General features: G+C 43.7%; 1 protein-coding gene across 8 annotated transcripts in view; it reads left to right on the top strand.

Moving 5' to 3' along the window:
• The window catches only part of Atpalpha (sodium/potassium-transporting ATPase subunit alpha), a 1,033,168-nt gene that overhangs the window by 402,447 nt on the left and 610,056 nt on the right, over positions 1 to 20,665 (top strand). The window contains exon 1 of one of the 8 annotated variants that reach the window (XM_070090009.1): positions 14,378 to 14,602. The exons of 6 other annotated variants lie outside the window; for them this stretch is intronic. In XM_070090009.1, the coding sequence (XP_069946110.1) occupies positions 14,579 to 14,602 (24 nt within the window). In that variant the 5' untranslated portion in view covers positions 14,378 to 14,578. Of the gene's footprint in view, positions 1 to 14,377; positions 14,603 to 20,665 lie in introns of those variants that run through there. One more of the 8 variants, XM_053801471.2, reaches the window with a different exon arrangement.

Below are 20,665 nucleotides of genomic sequence, written 5' to 3'. Positions count from 1 at the left end.
GGTTACTGGTCCATCACTGTATCCTGGTCCAGGGACAGGTTACTGGTTCATCACTGTGTCCTGGTCCAGGGACAGGTTACTGGTCCATCACTGTATCCTGGTCCAGGGACAGGTTACTCGTCCATCACAGTATCCTGGTCCAGGGACAGGTTGCTGGTTCATCACTGTGTCCTGGTCCAGGGACAGGTTACTCGTCCATCACTGTATCCTGGTCCAGGCACAGGTTACTCGTCCATCATTGTCTCCTGGTCCAGGGACAGGTTACTTGTCCATCACTGTCTCCTGGTCCAGGAAAAGGTTACTGGTCCATCACTGTGTCCTGGACCAGGGACAGGTTACTGGTCCATCACTCTTGGATGGAAAGAAGTCATACAGACATTAGTTTTTTCTTCAGCTTTCACTAGAGTCACTTATCACCAGAAGTCTTCCACTCAAAGTTTGGTCTGCGAACCTATTAAGATTTATTTAGACCAATCTTCCCTCAGTACCGTTAACTGGCCTCTTACTGAGTGCCAGTAGATCGCAGCAGAATTGCTGACTCCTGGCGGCTTCCCGCAGCAACACGAGAGTCAGACATCATCGGATGACTCTCCTCCAAGACTATAAGAAAATACAAAAAACTTCTGATAGATGCTTTGTAATATCTCGTAGAACATGACTTAAGAAATCGTAATGACACGATTGCAAATAAACCATACCCCCGGCCGGGATTGAACCCGCGGTCATAGAGTCTCAAAACTCCAGCCCGTCGCGCTAGCCACTAGACCAGCTAGCCACAATAAGATTCATCCAACTAGGTATATTTCTACACCATAGGAAAGTTAGCACAGGCACCTCTGTGACCACAAATGCAAGTTTTTACAGACGAATCTCCAGCTAGCGTGGCCGTGACGAACTCTAGCTCAAGTCCCTTCACTGCCGTCAACATGACTTAAGAAATCGTAATGACACGATTGCAAATAAACCATACCCCCGGCCGGGATTGAACCCGCGGTCATAGAGTCTCAAAACTCCAGCCCGTCGCGCTAGCCACTAGACCAGCTAGCCACAATAAGATTCATCCAACTAGGTATATTTCTACACCATAGGAAAGTTAGCACAGGCACCTCTGTGACCACAAATGCAAGTTTTTACAGACGAATCTCCAGCTAGCGTGGCTAGCTGGTCTAGTGGCTAGCGCGACGGGCTGGAGTTTTGAGACTCTATGACCGCGGGTTCAATCCCGGCCGGGGGTATGGTTTATTTGCAATCGTGTCATTACGATTTCTTAAGTCATGTTGACGGCAGTGAAGGGACTTGAGCTAGAGTTCGTCACGGCCACGCTAGCTGGAGATTCGTCTGTAAAAACTTGCATTTGTGGTCACAGAGGTGCCTGTGCTAACTTTCCTATGGTGTAGAAATATACCTAGTTGGATGAATCTTATTGTGGCTAGCTGGTCTAGTGGCTAGCGCGACGGGCTGGAGTTTTGAGACTCTATGACCGCGGGTTCAATCCCGGCCGGGGGTATGGTTTATCTCGTAGAAGGTCGCTAGTGTACCTGTGAACGAGGATGCTAGGTGAGTGAGGATGCTAGGTGAGTGAGGATGCTAGATGAGTGAGGATGCTAGGTGAGTGAGGATGCTAGGTGGGTGAGGATGCTAGGTGAGTGAGGATGCTAGGTGAGTGAGGATGCTAGGTGAGTGAGGATGCTAGGTGAGTGAGGATGCTAGGTGAGTGAGGATGCTAGGTGAGTGAGGATGCTAGATGAGTGAGGATGCTAGATGAGTGAGGATGCTAGGTGAGTGAGGATGCTAGATGAGTGAGGATGCTAGGTGAGTGAGGATGCTAGGTGAGTGAGGATGCTAGGTGAGTGCGGATGCTAGGTGAGTGAGGATGCTAGGTGAGTGAGGATGCTAGATGAGTGAGGATGCTAGGTGAGTGAGGATGCTAGGTGAGTGCGGATGCTAGGTGAGTGAGGATGCTAGGTGAGTGAGGATGCTAGGTGAGCGAGGATGCTAGGTGAGTGAGGATGCTAGGTGAGCGAGGATGCTAGGTGAGTGAGGATGCTAGGTGAGCGAGGATGCTAGGTGAGTGAGGATGTTATATCGGGAGTTTTGGTTGTAGCACAGGAGTAATCAAAGCGCTTGACGTAGACCTTCGATAGGGGAAGGTTCCCTCTGGACACAAATTACGGACATGGATAAGAGCTGCAAGCTGTCCCATTGTGGCATTTAGAGGACTGGAATTATACACATACATTGACGTTGGTGGCATTAGCTGTTTAATAACGCCGAATGCTGGTAATTTAGCAAACCCCTCAAAAGCTATTTTATCATCGCCTTTAAAGTACTTGGAACTTTGTCCTGCCTTTAACAAATGAGGTCATGAGGTTATTTAAACGAAGAGCAAACTCATCTAAGGATTCCTTTGGCCTCGGAGCTGTACACACTAATTCCTTAAGAACAACAGAAGAATCAGTTTCTCGCACTGGTTCAAGATAGTTACGGATTAATTGTTCATAATCTTGCCACTTGGTTAGATCCTGAAAGTCCTTCATACGGATCAAGTTGAAGACATGCGAGGCAGCTGGTGAACGAGCTAAACTCTCCTTTCCGATACTAATTAGGCAACTCTCTGATGGAGGACCATCTACTGAGGCATTTGCTCTAGCAAGAACAGCAGTAAACCATCCTTCCAGGTTGTCTGGGTTACCATTAAACAACGGCATAGCATCATAAGGGTCACGACTAAAATTGCGAAGGCTCGAAGTCTGAGTGTGTCTATTGTTTGATAAAGAATTACTCGAATTTGGGACTGATGCATTAATGGTTGTACTAGCAGAATGTGCTGAGGCATCGCTTGAGAAGACTTGAGACATGTTTGCAAAATGTAAAACAAGAATTTAGAGAAATAAAAGAAAATATAACTGAGGAACACGCAACACAGTGAACTTAAATGGGAAGAAATTACTTAACTATTCTGCATAAGTAAATAAAAAAAATTGACAGGTCACGCTGTAAGCAAGGAGAACTCACATGAAAATAAAAAAATTACTCAACTGGATAAGCAACACTTTGAAAATCAAGAAAAATTACTTTACTCAAATCAAATTTACTCAAATTTACTTTAATTGAATTAATGGCACACTGAGTTGTCTTTACTCTCAATTCAATATGGAAATTCAACAATAAAATTATAAATCAATCAAAAATGTTAAAACGGAATCAATAAAGCTTGTGCAAAATTAAAACAAACTGGGAAAACAATTCACTAAAAAGAAAATAAAATGACACACAAAGAATAAAATATTATGCACAGAACAGAGCATATGAAACTGCACTGAAATAAACTGTTGCAATATTGCAAATAACAATTACTAATTACTGCACAACACTACATAAAATTTCTGAAAGAAAAAAAAAATAAATGGCAGCACAATGTTACACAAGAATTATTGCAAAATGAGTCAATGTTGCAGTAAAAAAAAAAAAATAACACACACAAGAAAATACAGTCTACAAAAACAACAAAAAAAATATTATCAAGGAATGAACTGATTGAACACTTTAATTCTTATTTGCAGCTTAAGTAACACTGACTGAACAAGCAAAAGAATGATTTACTTTAAAAGAAGAACTTAAAAATTGCACTAAGAGTGAATTTGTTCAATGAAATATGAAAATAATAGATGCAAAAACACAGAACAAAAAGGTTTGAACACTTAGAGTGATGCAGGAGAAATAACACATCAATATATGCACAATACTATGAGAATTTTCTTGCAATATGGTCTTGTGTTGGCAAAAAAAAAAAATTGGAAAATAATTGTCTTGCTTCAACAAAATAATGACATTATTGTCTGTGGAGATAAGACAAATTAGACACTGGATAAATGAAAAAAAGTAACAGAAGAATGTTGAACACACAGAAGAAAAAAAAATAGCGAATGAATGAAAACAAAAACAGCAAGAATACACAAATGATGGGAGAAAAAAAAATAACTGAGACAACACTGAGTTGTGATGCAGAATATAAGATAACAAGTTACTGAATTACTTCACTGTATAAATTACTAGACAAGGAACACAATACTGTGAACACAAGATAATTGTGAAATGTAAACACAAGTTTATACTGCTTATATATTGCACACAACAAGGAAAAACATTAAAGTACTTACTTCAAGTATATAAAAAAATGAACACAGCACAACAGACATAAATAAAGCACAAAAATTAACACTGAAGAAAGAGAAAAAAAATATTGTTGCAAACAGTAATGAACACTGATCAAGTCACTGAATGTAACTAAGAAATCAGTCAAGAAAATTGTCTCAACACTCGCAAATGTCTCTATGAAAAAATATTATTCATTAACACTGTAGCGACGTTGTAGAATGAGGTGGATGGTAGAGGATGGTGGTGGAGTGTTGTGGCTGGTGGAGTTCCTACTCCACAAGTGACGCTCAAAGAATTTGCCCTTAAATCGACGATGGACTCACACAGGAGGCTTTTACGATGGCGCAAACTGACAAAGGAACACACCTGGCTCTTGACCCCCTATGTGGTCTGTAAAAATATGGTGCTAGAACCTGTAATAAGGGTACAAAAACAGTGGTAGTGGGTGAGGTAGGTGAGGCAGCACAGTGAGACACCGCATGGTGACTGGGCCTATGGGATGAATGGCGTAAGCCACACTGGGGACACCCCGCACTAGGCACGAAGATATTCTAAGCTGGGCTGGCTTAAAAAAACCACAAAATACCACAACACCACAGGGATGATAAAACACTCAGAATGGCTTGGAACTTGAAGCACAGAGCAATGAGGAAGACTATATCCATGTGGCTTGCTTGAGTACTGGGTTAGTCACTTGGGTTAGTTGCTGGCTGGCTTGGCTTAACCCTTCACACAGACTGGCTTGATAACTTTTAACAATGAGCACAGCAGAGGTGGAAAGCTGGCTTGGAAGGCAAGGCTGGATGGTGTAAGGTTAGGCTGGACTCCCCACACAGATTGGCTTAGTGGCTTGGCTTACTTTGCAAACCCGGGTCAACCCCTTGGAAGTAATGCAAATAAGCAAATAAAACGCTAATACACAAAGACTGACCAGAAGTAGGAAGCAATAGGCTGGTCAATGCTTGCTTGGGGTAGCTGCTTAGCTAGGTCGGAGTACTGGCCATACAAAATGTCTATCGTCGGCTGAGAGAATTTATCTCCATGCATCGGCGTAATTATCAATTTTACGCCCCCACCGCTGGCACCATTTATCGTGGGGGTTCGAAAGGAGATATGATGTTTGAAGATAAAACACACTTGTGGATGGTAACATATATTGTCAGAATGTGGTAAGGGAGCCCAGCCTGCCATACGTTGCCTGGTAGACCTATGCGTGGACTGAGAGAGTTACAGAGGTACTCACGTACACATGCGCATCACGTGATGTCACACAGTCACTAGGCCTAGTAAGGGATCGTATATATAAAAAATATGGATGGTACTATGATACTCAGATAAGCTATACAACACATGTAAAGGATCAGCAACTATGCTGACACTAGGTGAGTGAGGATGCTGGGTGAGTGAGGATGCTAGGTGAGTGAGGATGCTAGGTGAGTGAGGATGCTAGATGAGTGAGAATGCTAGGTGAGTGAGGATGACAGGTGAGTGAGGATGCTAGGTGAGTGAGGATGATAGGTGAGTGAGGATGCTAGGTGAGTGAGGATGATAGGTGAGTAAGGATGCTAGGTGAGTGAGGATGCTAGGTAAGTGAGGATGATACGTAAGTGAGGATGATAGGTGAGTGAGGATGCTAGGTGAGTGAGGATACTAGGTGAGTGAAGATGCTAGGTGAGTGAGGATGCTAGGTGAGTGAGGATGATAGGTGAGTGAGGATGCTAGGTGAGTGAGGATGCTAGGTGAGTGAGGATGCTAGGTGAGTGAGGATGATAGGTGAGTGAGCATGATAGGTGAGTGAGGATGATAGGTGAGTGAGGATGATAGGTGAGAGAGGATGATAGGTGAGTGAGGATGCTAGATGAGGATGCTAGGTGAGTGATGATGCTAGGAGAGTGGGGATGATAGGTGAGTGAGGATGCTAGGTGAGTGAGGATGATAGGTGAGAGAGGATGCTAGGTGAGTGAGGATGATAGGTGAATGAGAATGCTAGGTGAGTGAGGATGCTAGGTGAGTGAGGACGATAGGTGAGTGAGGATGATAGATGAGTGAGGATGCTAGGTGAGTGAGGATGTTAGGTGAGTGAAGATGCTAGGTGAGTGAGGATGCTATGTGAGTGAGGATGATAGGTGAGTGAGAATGATACGTGAGTGAGGATGATAGGTGAGTGAGGATGCTAGATGAGGATGCTAAGTGAGTGAGGATGCTAGGTGAGCGAGGATGCTAGATGAGTGAGGATGCTAGGTGAGTGAGGATGCTAGGTGAGTGAGGATGATAGGTGAGTGAGGATCCTAGGTGAGTGAGGATGATAGGTGAGTGAGAGTGCTAGGTGAGTGAGGATGATAGGTGAGTGAGGATGCTAGGTGAGTGAGGATGATAGGTGAGTGAGGATGATAGGTGAGCGAGGATGATAGGTGAGTGAGGATGATAGGAGAGTGAGGATGATAGGTGAGTGAGGATGATAGGTGAATGAGAATGCTAGGTGAGTGAGGATGATAGGTGACTGAGGATGCTAGGTGAGTGAGGATGATAGGTGAGTGAGGATGCTAGATGAGTGAGGATGATACGTGAGTGAGGATGATAGGTGAGTGAGGATGCTAGGTGAGTGAGGATACTAGGTGAGTGAAGATGCTAGGTGAGTAAGGATGATAGGTGAGTGAGGATGCTAGGTGAGTGAGGATGCTAGGTGAGTGAGGATGCTAGGTGAGTGAGGATGATAGGTGAGTGAGGATGATAGGTGAGTGAGGATGATAGGTGAGTGAATATGATAGGTGAGTGAGGATGATAGGTGAGTGAGGATGCTAGATGAGGATGCTAGGTGAGTGAGGATACTAGGTGAGTGAAGATGCTAGGTGAGTAAGGATGATAGGTGAGTGAGGATGCTAGATGAGTGATGATGCTAGGAGAGTGAGGATGCTAGGTGAGTGAGGATGCTAGGTGAGTGAGGATGATAGGTGAGTGAGGATGCTAGGTGAGTGAGGATGATAGGTGAATGAGAATGCTAGGTGAGCGAGGATGCTAGGTGAATGAGTATGCTAGGTGAGTGAGAATCCTAGGTGAGTGAGGATGCTAGATGAGTGAGGATGCTAGATGAGTGAGGATGCTAGATGAGTGAGGATGCTAGGTAAATGATGATGCTAGGTGAGTGAGGATGCTAGGTGAATGAGGATGCTAGGCGTGTGAGGATGATAGGTGAGTGAGGATTATAGGTGAGTGAGGATGCTAGGTGAGTGAGTATGCTAGGTGAGTGAGGATGCTAGGTGAGTGAGTATGCTAGGTGAGTGAGGATGCCAGGTGAGTGAGGATGCTCTTTGAGTGAGGATGCTAGGTGACTGAGGATGATAGGTGAGCGAGGATGCTAGGCGAGTGAGGATGCTAGATGAGTGAGGATGCTAGGTGAGTGAGAATGCTAGGCGAGTGAGGATGCTAGATGAGTGAGGATGCTAGGTGAGTGAGAATGCTAGGCGAGTGAGGATGCTAGATGAGTGAGGATGCTAGGTGAGTGAGGATGCTAGATGAGTGAGGATGCTAGGTAAATGATGATGCTAGGTGAGTGAGGATGCTAGGTGAATGAGGATGCTTGGTGAGCGAGAATGCTAGATGAATGAGGATGCCAGGTGAGTGAGGATGCTAGGTGAGCGAGGATGCTAGGTGAATGAGGATGCCAGGTTAGTGACGATGCTAGGTGAGCGAGGATGCTAGGTGAATGAGGATGCTAGGTGAGTGAGGACGCTAGGTGAGTGAGGATGCTAGGTGAGTGAGGACGCTAGGTGAGTGAGGATGCTATGTGAGCGAGGATGCTAAGGGAGTGAGGATGCTAGGTGAGTGAGGATGCTAGGTGTGTGAGGATGATAGGTGAGTGAGGATGATAGGTGAGTGAGGATGCTAGGTGAGTGAGGATACTAGGTGAGTGAGGATGCTAGGTGAGTGAGGATGCTCTTTGAGTGAGGATGATAGGTGAGTGAGGATGCTAGGTGAGCGAGGATGCTAGATGAGTGAGTATGCTAGGTGAGTGAGAATGCTAGGCGAGTGAGGATGCTAGATGAGTGAGGATGCTAGTTTTGTGAGGATGATAGATGAGTGAGGATGATAGGTGAGTGAAGATGCTAGGTTAGTGAGGATGCTAGATGAGTGAGGATGCTAGATGAGTGAGGATGCTAGGTGAGTGAGGATGCTAGGTGAGTGAGGATGCTAGGTGAGTGAGGATGCTAGGTGAGTGAGGATGCTAGGTGAGTGAGGATGCTAGGTGAGTGAGGATGCTAGGTGAGTGAGGATGCTAGGTGAGTGAGGATGCTAGGTGAGTGAGGATGCTAGGTGAGTGAGGATGCTAGGTGAATGAGGATGCTAGGTGAGTGAGGATGCTAGGTGAGTGAGGATGCTAGGTGAGTGAGGATGCTAGGTGAGTGAGAATACTAGGTGAGTGAGGATGCTAGGTGAGTGAGGATGATAGGTGAGTGAGGATGCTAGGTGAGTGAGGATGCTAGATGAGTGAGGATGCTAGATGAGTGAGGATGCTAGATGAGTGAGGATGCTAGGTGAGTGAGGATGCTAGGTGAGTGAGGATGCTAGGTGAGTGAGGATGCTAGGTGAGCGAGGATGCTAGGTGACTGAGTATGGTAGGTGAGTGAGAATGCTAGGTAAATGATGATGCTAGGTGAGTGAGGATGTTAGATGAGTGAGGATGCTAGATGAGTGAGGATGCCAGGTTAGTGAGGATGCTAGATGAGTGAGGATGCTAAATGAATGAGGATGCTAGGTGAGTGAGGACGCTAGGTGAGCGAGGATGCTAGGTGAGCGAGGATGCTAGGTGAGCGAGGATGTTAGGTGAGCGAGGATGCTAGGTGAATGAGGATGCTAAGGGAGTGAGGATGCTAGGTGAATGAGGATGCTAGGTGAGTGAGAATGCTAGTTGAGTGAGGATGCTAGGTGAGTGAGCATACTAGGCGAGTAAGGATGCTAAGGGGGTGAGGATGCTAGGTGAGCAAGGATGCTAGGTGAGTGAGGATGCTAGGTGAGTGAGCATGCTAGGTGAGTAACGATGCTAAGGGAGTGAGGATGCTAGGTGAGCGAGGATGCTAGGTGAGCGAGGATGCTAGGTGAATGAGGATGCTAAGGGAGTGAGGATGCTAGGTGAGTGAGGATGCTAGGTGAGCGAAGATGCTAGGTGAGCGAGGATGCTAGGTGAGCGAAGATGCTAGGTAAATGAGGATGCTAAGGGAGTGAGGATGCTAAGTGAGTGAGGATGCTAGGTGAGTGAGGATGCTAGGTGATTGAGGATGCTGGGTGAGCGAGGATACTAGGTGAGTGAGGATGCTAGGTGAGCGACAATGCTAGGAAAGTTAAGATGCTCTGTGAGTGAGGATGCTAGGTGAGTGAGGATGATAGGTGAGCGACAATGCTAGGTGAGTTAAGATGCTGTGTGAGTGATGATGCTACGTGAGTGAGGATGCTAGGTGAATGAGGATGCTAGTTGAGTGAGGATGCTAGGTGAGTGAGGATGCTAGGTGAGTGAGGTTGCTAAGGGAGTGAGGATGCTAGGTGATTGAGAATGCTGGGTGATTGAGGATGCTGGGTGAGTGAGGATGCTAAGGGAGTGAGGATGCTAGGTGATTGAGGATGCTGGGTGAGTGAGGATGCTAGGTGAGTGAGGATGCTAGGTGAGCGACATTGCTAGGTGAGTTAAGATGCTGTATGAGTGAGGATGCTAGGTGAGTGAGGATGCTAGGTGATTGAGGATGCTAGTTGAGTGAGGATGCTAGGTGAGTAATAATGCTAGGTGAGTGAGGATGCTAGTTTATTGAGGATGCTAGGTGAGTGAGGATGCTAGGTGAATGAGGATGCTAGATGAGTGAGGATGCTAGGTGAGTGAGGATGCTAGGTGAGTGATAATGCTAGGTGAGTGAGGATGCTAGGTGAGCGAGGATGCTAGGTGAGCGAGGATGCAAGGTGAGTGAGGATGCTAGGTGAGTGAGATTGCTAGGTGAGTGAGGAGCGAGGATACTAGGAGAGTGAGGAGTGAGGATGCTAGGTGAATGAAGATGCTAGGTGAGTGAGGAGTCAGGATGCTAGCTGAAATAATATCATAGGTGAGTGAGGAGTGAGGATGCTAGGTGAGTGAGGATGTTAGGTGAGTGAGGATGCCGGGTGAGTGAGGATGCTAGGTGAGTGAGGATGCTAGGTGAGTGAGGTTGCTAGGTGAGTGATGAGTGAGGATGCTAGGTGAGTGAGGAGTGAGGATGCTAGGTGAGTGAGGAGTGAGGATGGTAGTTGAGTGAGAATGCTAGGTGAGTGAAGATGCTAGGTGAGTGAAGATACTAGGTGAGTGAAGAGTGAGGATGCTAGGTGAGTGAGGAGAGAGGATGCTAGGTGAGTAAGGAGTGATTATGCTAGGTGAGCGAGGAGTGAGAATGCTAGGTGAGTGAAAATGCTAGGCGAGTGAGGATGCTAGGTGAGAGAAAATGCTTGGCGACTGAGGAGTGAGGATGCTAGGTGAGTGAGGAGTGATTTTGCTCGGTGAGTGAGGAGTGAGGTTGCTATATGAGTGAGGATGCTAGGTGAGTGAAGACTAAGGATGCTAGGTGAGTGAGGACTGAGGATGCTAGGTGAGTGAGGAGTGAGGTTGCTATGTGAGTGAGGATGCTAGGCGAGTGAAGTCTGAGGATGCTAGGTGAGTGAGGACTGAGGATGCTAGATGAGTGAGGAGTGATTATGCTAGGTGAATGAGAAGTGAGGATGCTAAGTGAGTGGAGATGCTTGGTGAGTGAGGATGCTAAGTGAGTGAGGATGCTAGGTGAATGTGGATGCTAGGTGAATGAGGATGCTATGTGAGTGAGGATGTTAGGTGTGTGAGGAGCCTGTTCAAGGCTGGAAGCTTTATATTATATGGTTTAAGAAAGACACCTGAACACACGTTTCGGTCCTGGAACTTTAATCAAGTTTCCAGGACCGAAACGTTTTTAATTAACATGTCGAAGCGTTTGGCCATGTGTCTCTCTAAACCAATTTGTCGGTATCAGTTACCTAAGTATAATTATAACATGAAATTACATCCTTAATCGTTTTAAATGGACCCTGATAATCCCACCTCCAAAGAAACAGAACTTCTCCAGGGCCTCTAATACTGTCATTGTTGTGATGGTTCGACGTGGTGTCCTTTCCAGATATCTGGTGTCCTTGTACTTGATCTGAAAACATAATGATTGCCTGACGTACAGTAGACTTGAGCAATGGGCCCACAACATCTATTATTAGGTGTTCAAAAGGGTCTCCATCAGCCGGAATTATATACATTACTGGAAATTGTTTAGCTATCATATAAACAGCTTTTTTTTGACTCCGAAGTGCCCATCCATAAGAGTTCTGGGTCGCATGAAGCATTGTGTGATAGAATTTCATAATCATGAATAATAGCACAACCTCTTCTACATCATTTTACCCCCTTACCAGTATTTCCGGAGACTTTTCTCATAGCATCTCTATTCCCAGCAAAAAAAAAAAAAAAGAAAAAAAAGGAGGGGGGTACTACCGCTGCTTTGACTTCGGGCAGACCTCACTTCAAACTTAGAGCCAGGGGGGAGACGTCGTTCTGCTCCTTTTGGCTTGGAGATGGGAACATTTGGTATTCCTGCAACCGAAGAATAGCAATTATCGACTTTTGAGTTCTTCACTTGAACTGCATAGCCCTGGCCGACTACTATCACAAAACAAATCCACAGACAACTCAGTACCTGGAACTGCTTCAGGTACTGAGTTGTTTGTGTCTACCATGAGACCAGGAGACAATGTTTTAGGAATGGACAACGTTACGGCTGTAATATTTTGAATCTATAGAAATTCTGTGTAGTGGCAGAAATTATTGCAGCAATGTGTACTTCTCGTAGCACATTGTGGATGAACCTTTATTTTGATCCTGTTCCTTAAATGTCAGTCTTATTATTACACTCTGGTTGAGGCAGAAGTCTTCGTGTGTCGTAAGAACACTCTCTCAAAACAGTATGCACTCGTTGCAACGTTGTTATGGGACACGAGAGTAGACACTACAGGTAAAATGTACCCTACAAGTTTTTTTATTATTTGGCTAATCCGAGTTCGAGAACGTAACATTATCACAGGACTGTTTCTGTAATTGAAAAAAAATACATGACTTATCTTGTGACATTTCTAATATTTCAAAGTATCAAATGTTTTACTTTTGAAACTATAAACTTGTGAGTGTTCCCCATAAGATAGTGAACACTGGTTACCTCTGGTATCACCTGACAAGCTTTTATCTTCTGATAATCTCGGTCTCTCCAGTCTGGTCGTGCGAAAATTTTATTCACCCTTTTCATTTTCTAATGGAGATGTTATCCGGTAGTTAAAGTGTTTCAAGTGAAGAGAGAAGCTGGTGATCCTCAAGGAAGGTATAAACATCCAGAGTAACACATTCAATAAAAGTTAGTAACACCAACTGCAAAGGCTCATTAAAACCTGAAACAGCTGCCCAGGCCGACGCTTATTTGAACTTGAATTCCCGTCGGTACTTTGCTAGTATACTCTCTTAAGACCTAACACAGTTGATTTAACATTGTAATTCACATGGTTCTCGTCGCACAAGAAAGCTGAATATTACTGCGTTTTTTCCCTGCAAGGCTGTGTGATCATGTGAAGCTCTATGCTCAACCAGCCTCTTTAAAGTGCGGTCTGATTCTCGAACTCGTGCAAGTGCATGGTGTAAAGTCTTGTGCAAATGGATGGTGTAAAGGCTTGTGCAAATGCATGGTATTTCCTGGTATGTTCCAAAGGAAGCTTCATAAACTCAAGTGCAAGTAAAGGATATTCGCCCTGTGTTGACCCTGGCCTTTTACTACCTGCTTCCTCAACAACTGTATCGCCAGGTAAACAGCGAAGTAATCACTAGAACGAGCAAGGAAGCGGAGGGATGAGTACACAACACCATGAGCGCCATATACACAAGACACCCTGTGGTGGAGACATGTTAACCATAGTCGATGTATCTTTCTATTTTAGAGACACATTAACCACAAGCGAGGTATCTTTGTATTTTAAATCACGAATTGCTCAGCTATCAGTCTACATCTAATCCCAGTACCAACAGAATGAGCAATTCAGCAACAATGATGAAGTGATAAATTAAGCAGAGAATACTAATTAAATATTGTCACCAAGCGCCTGACTCCTGCTGCTAGAATAACCAGATAAGAAACAACGAGACACTTCGATCAGCAGCAACAAACACAGGACAAGCTTCCCATATCACAAACACAAAATACTTTCCCAAGGTCCTGCAGTCCCGCTTGTGCTATAAACCAGTTTTCAGTGCAGTCGATCAGCAATAAAAAATGAACTTGAACACATTAACATACAACTGTGTATACAGTTCATGGACAAGTTAAATATAATAGTGAATAGGAGTTTACTAAGGGGAAAATAAGCATAACGGGCTGCAAGATTAATAACACTCCAGAGATATACCTTTGAGTGTGTTGTTAACCATCCTGAGATGCGAGAGGCTCTGGTGGTGTGAGGTGTTCCTGGAAGGGACGTAACCTTTCCCTGGCCACCATCCCTCGGGCCTCTGAAGCACCAGTAGGCCGCAGCACCTAGTTAGCCACGCCATACTAGGATGATCGACTCGCTGTTACCTAAGATGATATGTAGGAAAGTGGCTTGTATGAGGTGCGTCGAATGTACCATAACAGAGAGTTTTATCAGCTGTACCTGCCAAGAACACCTGTTACCTACACTCGGTGCGTGCCACACACCTGTGTGTACCTGTAATGTGTGTACCTCTGTTGTGTGTACCCCTGCTGTGTACTCCAATGTATGTACGCATGTGTATACCCTTCTTATGTGTATACTCAAGAGTGTACTGCTGTGTCTAGTACTTAATATATTACCTCATTAGGGGTATGAATAATCCAAAAACCATCAAATAAAAAAAAATAAACTCATTGCTAAATATTCAGAGCAACGATTACAAGGATCGAACCTTCGTCTGGCTTGTAGAGCGGGAAAGAGTTCTTGCAGGTGGACAGCAACTAGGAAAGGTGGATTTGTTGCAAGTGAGGGGAAGGGGGGAGGGCTGTATCTATTTCTGATTTACGCTCCCCTGGGCTTCCCCTTGGATATCGTTGCCAAAATCACAGGGGAGGCAGACGAGCCAAGAGACGTCGACTGGGCTATTCTTGAAAACAGCGTGAAAAGCGAAATTTAGTGTGGAGGGAGCCGGTGGAGGGAAGGGAGCTGAAGAGTGTGTGGGATAGTGTGTAAAGTGTTGGTTTGTAGGGCACCTACAGCGCCTCCTGACGACGCCTTGTAGGGCACCTACAGCGCCTCCTGACAACACCTTATAGGGCACCTACAGCACCTGACAACACCTTGTAGGGTACCTACAGCGTCTCCTGAAGGCTCCACCACAACCATGACTACTGAACAAGATACTGAGGTAACGGAAGGGATCTAAGAGCGTTCATAAAGGAAAAATGAGGTGTTGCAGTGGTGCCACTAGTGGTGATAGTAGCAGTGGTGATGGTAGTGAAAGCAGTGGTGGTAGTGATGGTAGTGGCAGTAGTGGTGATGGTAGTAACAGCAGTGGTGGCAGTGGCAGTAGTGATGGTGGTAGTAGCACCACCACCACCACTTACACAACTTCTACCACCAATCCCATCAACACACATACGACCACTGCCATCACTACCACCACCACCATCACGACCACCACTACCAACCCTCCTACAGTCTTGAAGAAGATACACTGGTCAACAATTTTTGAAAAGTTGTATGCTTTTTAAATGAGATTAGTTAATTCTTATGTATTTTTATGTCCTGAACCCAAATATCACCTTGAAAAATGTTTATTGGCTGTAGGTTTAAAGACACGAGACGTGTAATATTTGATTATTTTAGTATAACGTACTGTAAGTATCAGTATGTTTTAAACTCTAATCCGTACCTACTCTCTGACTTTTTGCTTGACGCTTATAGTGGGCTGAAGAATCATCTCTTGCCAATGTCCAGCAATAGTCTGCAATCATTCTTGTGCACCATTTGTCCTAGTACCATTTTTCCATGGCTGAAATATCTTGGTGAAACCTTTCGCCATGTTCGTCACTAACTGCCCCACAGTTTGCTGGGAAAGAGTCTAAATGGGAGTTCAAAAAGTGGATTTTAAGTGACATGTTACATCCCATGTTCTTGTAAGCCTTGATGAGGTTTTCCACCAATTCTTCATAGTTACCTTCCCTTCTGTTTCCGAGAAATCCCTTCGTCACTAACTTGAATGCTTCCCAAGCAGCTTTCTCCTCCCTATGAAGGTCTGATTCAAAGTCACCATCTTTAAGAAGCTCTCGAATCCGAGGACCATTGAAGACTCCTTCTCTTATCTTAGCGTCGCTCAGTGAGGGGAATTTTGATGTTAAGTACTTGAATTCCTGACCAGATTTGTCCATAGCTTTTACAAAGTTTTTCATCACCCCGAGTTTTATGTATAGTGGTGGTAGTAAAATTTTGTTTGGTTCAGTGAGAGGTGGATGTTGAACATTTTTCATCCCAGGCTCCAGTGACTGACGAGGTGGCCAGTCTCTCCTGATGTAGTTGGAACCTCTTGCACAGCTGTCCCATTCACATAGAAATCAGCAGTTTAGAAAGTGTTTGGCTAAGACAATCACCCGCCTTTCACCTCAAAATATAAACTTGGACATCACAACCACCTTCTATGACTGCTGGAACAATAATGAAGGTCAGTCAGACTGTGAGTGTGGTAAGAAACACACTGCCACAAGACTGTTGCAACCTGTTGTGACACGTAGGTCTATATTGAAAAGTAGAGTTAACAAACAATTTTAACCATGATATTTATTATCAGTGACCTAAAATTAGTTGGAAATTGCTACTCTGGTCTAGGAAGCATTTTGGTTGTCGACCAGTGAACTGGTCTGTGACCGAGACATTTGGTTCACGTCCAGTTGTTTAAGACTCATTTTTCTAGTAAAAGTTTTTTTCATTTTCTTCACCTAAAGTCTTCTGTGGGTTAATAATTTTCTTGTGTCTTCCTGTGGGAAGAAAAACAGATTCTCTTTTTTAATTGGATTATTAAATTTGGTCAGTAGGAATCATTTAGTTTGAATTTTATTTAGATTGTTTTTTAAGGGATCTTTGTCGTAGATATTTTAAGATTTTTAAATTCGATCTTAGAGTCATTTACAACCTTATATTAATTTTGGGTTTATCTTTTAAGCTGATTTTAAGAAGACACTTAGGTATTGTAAAGTAACTTATTTTGACGACGTTTCACGCACCTGGGGGTATATTAATGCACTGATAAGGCCAAAAGTGACCGAAACGTTTCCAGTGGGGCGTAATTTTCTTTATATATATTAGCAGGTATTACGTATCCTGATTGTATGTTTCACTTGAGCATTACAATTCCATTATGAGGTAGATAACCTGATCTTGCAAGACCTCGGAAAATATTAGACTGACAATCCTTTTCGTTTTTTGTTTCGTTCTTACAGTCAGCATTAGCGAGACGGTTCCTTGATCCTAAGAGGAAATTTGGAAGCCTCACTGCGCTAGCCTGAGCTGATATCTTATAGGATACACTGAACAAAATTTTCTCACTGTTTCCAAACTTCTTCGTGACCTCGGGATTGTTTTTGTCTGCATTTCTCTGTCTACCGGAAGGAAATCAGTGATATTGTTTTCTCTAATTTTGTGCAGTCACAAACTGCTTCAGAATTTTCTAAAGATATGTACACAGTGAGGTGTTTATGAATTGAATCCCTATTTTAGGGATTAACTAGCTCCTGAATGATGAACTGGCCGTCTCCCACCGAGGTAGGGTAACCCTAAGAATAAGAAACACTTTCACATTCACTGTCTTGCCAGCGGCGTGCCGATACTACAGCTCAACACTGCGAAATATATGCACTCATCTCTCAGAGTACAGGCACTGTACTTCCCACCTCCAGGACTCAAGTCCAGCTAACCGGTTTCCCTGAATCTCTTCATAAATGTTATCTTGCTCAGTCTCCAACAGCACGTCAAGTCATAAAAACCACTTGCCTCCATTCGCTTTTATCTAACACGCTCACGCACCTGGCTAGATGTCTAAGCTCTCGCACACAAAACCTCTACCCCTTCCTTCCAACATTTCCTAGGACGACCTCTACCCCTCCTTCCTTCCACTACAGTTTGCCCTCTGGATGATACTTTTAATAACCTCTCACTTTATAATCTTTCACCCATGAATTCTTTTTAAAATATTCTCACCACACATTGCCCTCACACACGACATCTCCACTGCCTCCAGTCTCCTCCTTGCTGCAACATTCACCTCCCATGCTTCACACCCATATATAAGTTCGTTGGTACTACTATACTCTCATACATTCTCACTTTTCCTTCCATGGATAACGTTCTTTGTCTTCACAGATGCCTCAAATGCACCACTCACCTTTTTTCCTCTCTCGTCAATTGTATGTTTCACCTAGTCTTTCAAAGACCAATCTGCTGACAAGTTCACTTCAAAATATCTGAATACTTTCACTTCCTCCATACTCCCTCCCTCCGATCTGATATCCAATCTTTCATTACCTAAATGTTTAGTTACTCTCATCACTTGCTATTTCCAATGTTCACTTTTTAATTTCCTTCTTTCAAACACCTTCCAAATTCGTCCACCAATCTTCGTAACTTCTCTTCAGAATCTCCCAAAAGCACAGTGTCATCAGCATAAAACAACTGTGACAACTCCCACTTTGTGTTAGATTCTTTATCTTACAATTTTATCCCTCTCTGTAACACCCCTGCATTCACTTCTCTTACAACCTCATTTATAAATATATTGAACAACCATCGTGACATCACGCATCCATATCTGAGGCTAATTTTACTGGGAAATATCGACCTCTCCCCTACATACTCTAACCTGAGCTTCACCATCCTTGTAAAAACTCTTAACTACTTTCAACAGTCTACCACCTCTTTTATACATTTGTAACATCTGTCACATTGTTTCCCTATCCACCCTATCATATGCTTTTTCTAAATCCGTAATCTAAATACTGTTCACTAATATGCTCCACTGTAAACACTTGGTCAACAGATCCCCCTACCTTTCTTAAAGCCTCCTTGTTCATCAGCGATCCTGCTTTTCGTCTTACTCTTAATTCCTTCAGTAATAACTACCATACACCTTACCAGGTATATTCAACAGGCTTATTACCCTATAATTCTTACACTCTCTTTTGTCCCCTTTGCCTTTATACAAAGGAACTATTCATGCTCTATAGCAGTCCCTAAGCACCTACCCCTCTTTCGTAGTCGATAGACTTTAAGCCCCATTAATCATCCCACTCTCTCCTGGACGACTTAGAGGAAGGTGAAAGACTTATGCTTCCCGACACAGTACTACAGTCAGCTTGGCTGACGCTCTGATCTCTCATTATGACAATATTTTCGCCACCAGAGACTTCTTGGGTGTCATATCAAGCAAGTTGTCCATGGCTACTGTCTAAGTTACCACACACAGTACACCACAATGATCCCTCAAGACACTACAACTGTGCTAATGCTGTCTGTGCTTTCCCTTCAGCATCTCTGTCTCGAGTTATTACAGCATTTTAAGTTATTTCTGAGTGCGACACTAAACAAGTGCCTGGAACTTCTTCCAGCGAGCCCAGGCAGTCCTCGCTTGTTGCCAAAATATATTTCATCAATATGAATTCCCTCGTAGTTCATTCACTATATTTCTTGCACTTCATTTTTTTATATATAACTGATGCTGAAAAAGTTCGGCTCATCGCTGCTACTTTTGTTTTCGTTGTAAAATAGTTGCAAACTTTCTCTGATTTTTTAACTATTGAACAACTTTTGTTTTCTCTCTACACAACCCCTGTTTGCTTAGTACATAACCCCTGCTTGCTTAGTACATAACCCCTGTTTGCTTAGTACATAACCCCTGTTTGCTTAGTACATAACCCCTGTTTGCTTAGTACATAACCCCTGTTTGCTTAGTTCTTGCTTAGTTCTTAAACCCTGTTTGCTTAGTACATAACCCCTGTTTGCTTAGTACATAACCCCTGTTTGCTTAGTACATAACCCCTGTTTGCTTAGTTCTTAACCCCTGTTTGCTTAGTACATAACCCCTGTTTGCTTAGTACACAACCCCTGTTTGCTTAGTACATAACCCCTGTTTGCTTAGTACATAACCCCTGTTTGCTTAGTACATAACCCCTGTTTGCTTAGTACATAACCCCTGTTTGCTTAGTACATAACCCCTGTTTGCTTAGTTCTTAACCCCTGTTTGCTTAGTACACAACCCCTGTTTGCTTAGTACATAACCCCTGTTTGCTTAGTACATAACCCCTGTTTGCTTAGTACACAACCCCTGTTTGCTTAGTACATAACCCCTGTTTGCTTAGTACATAACCCCTGTTTGCTTAGTACATGACCCCTGTTTGCTTAGTACATAACCCCTGTTTGCTTAGTACATAACCCCTGTTTGCTTAGTACATGACCCCTGTTTGCTTAGTTCTTAACCCCTGTTTCCTTAGTACACAACCCCTGTTTACTTAGTACATAACACCTGTTTGCTTAGTACATAACCCCTGTTTGCTTAGTACACAACCCCTTTTTGCTTAGTACATAACCCCTGTTTGCTTAGTACATAACCCCTGTTTGCTTAGTACATGACCGCTGTTTGCTTAGTACATAACCCCTGTTTGCTTAGTACATAACCCCTGTTTGCTTAGTACATGACCCCTGTTTGCTTAGTACATACCACCTGTTTGCTTAGTTCTTAACCCCTGTTTGCTTAGTACACAACCCCTGTTTGCTTAGTACATAACCCCTGTTTGCTTAGTACATAACCCCTGTTTGCTTAGTACATAACCCCTGTTTGCTTAGTACATGACCCCTGTTTGCTTAGTACATAACCCCTGTTTGCTTAGTACATGACCCCTGTTTGCTTAGTTCTTAACCCCTGTTTGCTTAGTACACAACCCCTGTTTGCTTAGTTCTTAACCCCTGTTTGCTTAGTACACAACCCCTGTTTGCTTAGTTCTTAACCCCTGTTTGCTTAGTACACAACCCCTGTTTGCTTATTTCTTAACCCCTGTTTGCTTAGTACATAACCCATGTTTGCTTAGTACATAACCCCTGTTTGCTTAGTTCTTAACCCCTGTTTGCTTAGTACACAACCCCTGTTTGCTTAGTTCTTAACCCCTGTTTGCTTAGTACACAACCCTGTTTGCTTAGTTCTTAACCCCTGTTTGCTTAGTACACAACCCCTGTTTGCTTATTTCTTAACCCCTGTTTGCTTAGTACATAACCCATGTTTGCTTAGTGCATAACCCATGTTTGCTTAGTTCTTAACCCATGTTTGCTTAGTTCTTAACCCCTGTTTGCTTAGTACATAACCCCTGTTTGCTTAGTACACAACCCCTGTTTGCTTAGTTCTTAACCCCTGTTTGCTTAGTACACAACCCCTGTTTGCTTAGTTCTTAAC

Source organism: Cherax quadricarinatus, chromosome 3 (genome assembly GCF_038502225.1).
Source record: "Cherax quadricarinatus isolate ZL_2023a chromosome 3, ASM3850222v1, whole genome shotgun sequence".
NCBI classification, from domain to species: Eukaryota; Metazoa; Arthropoda; class Malacostraca; order Decapoda; family Parastacidae; genus Cherax; species Cherax quadricarinatus.
Note: the sequence above shows the minus strand (reverse complement) of the source record. Positions and strands in the feature narration are given on the sequence as shown.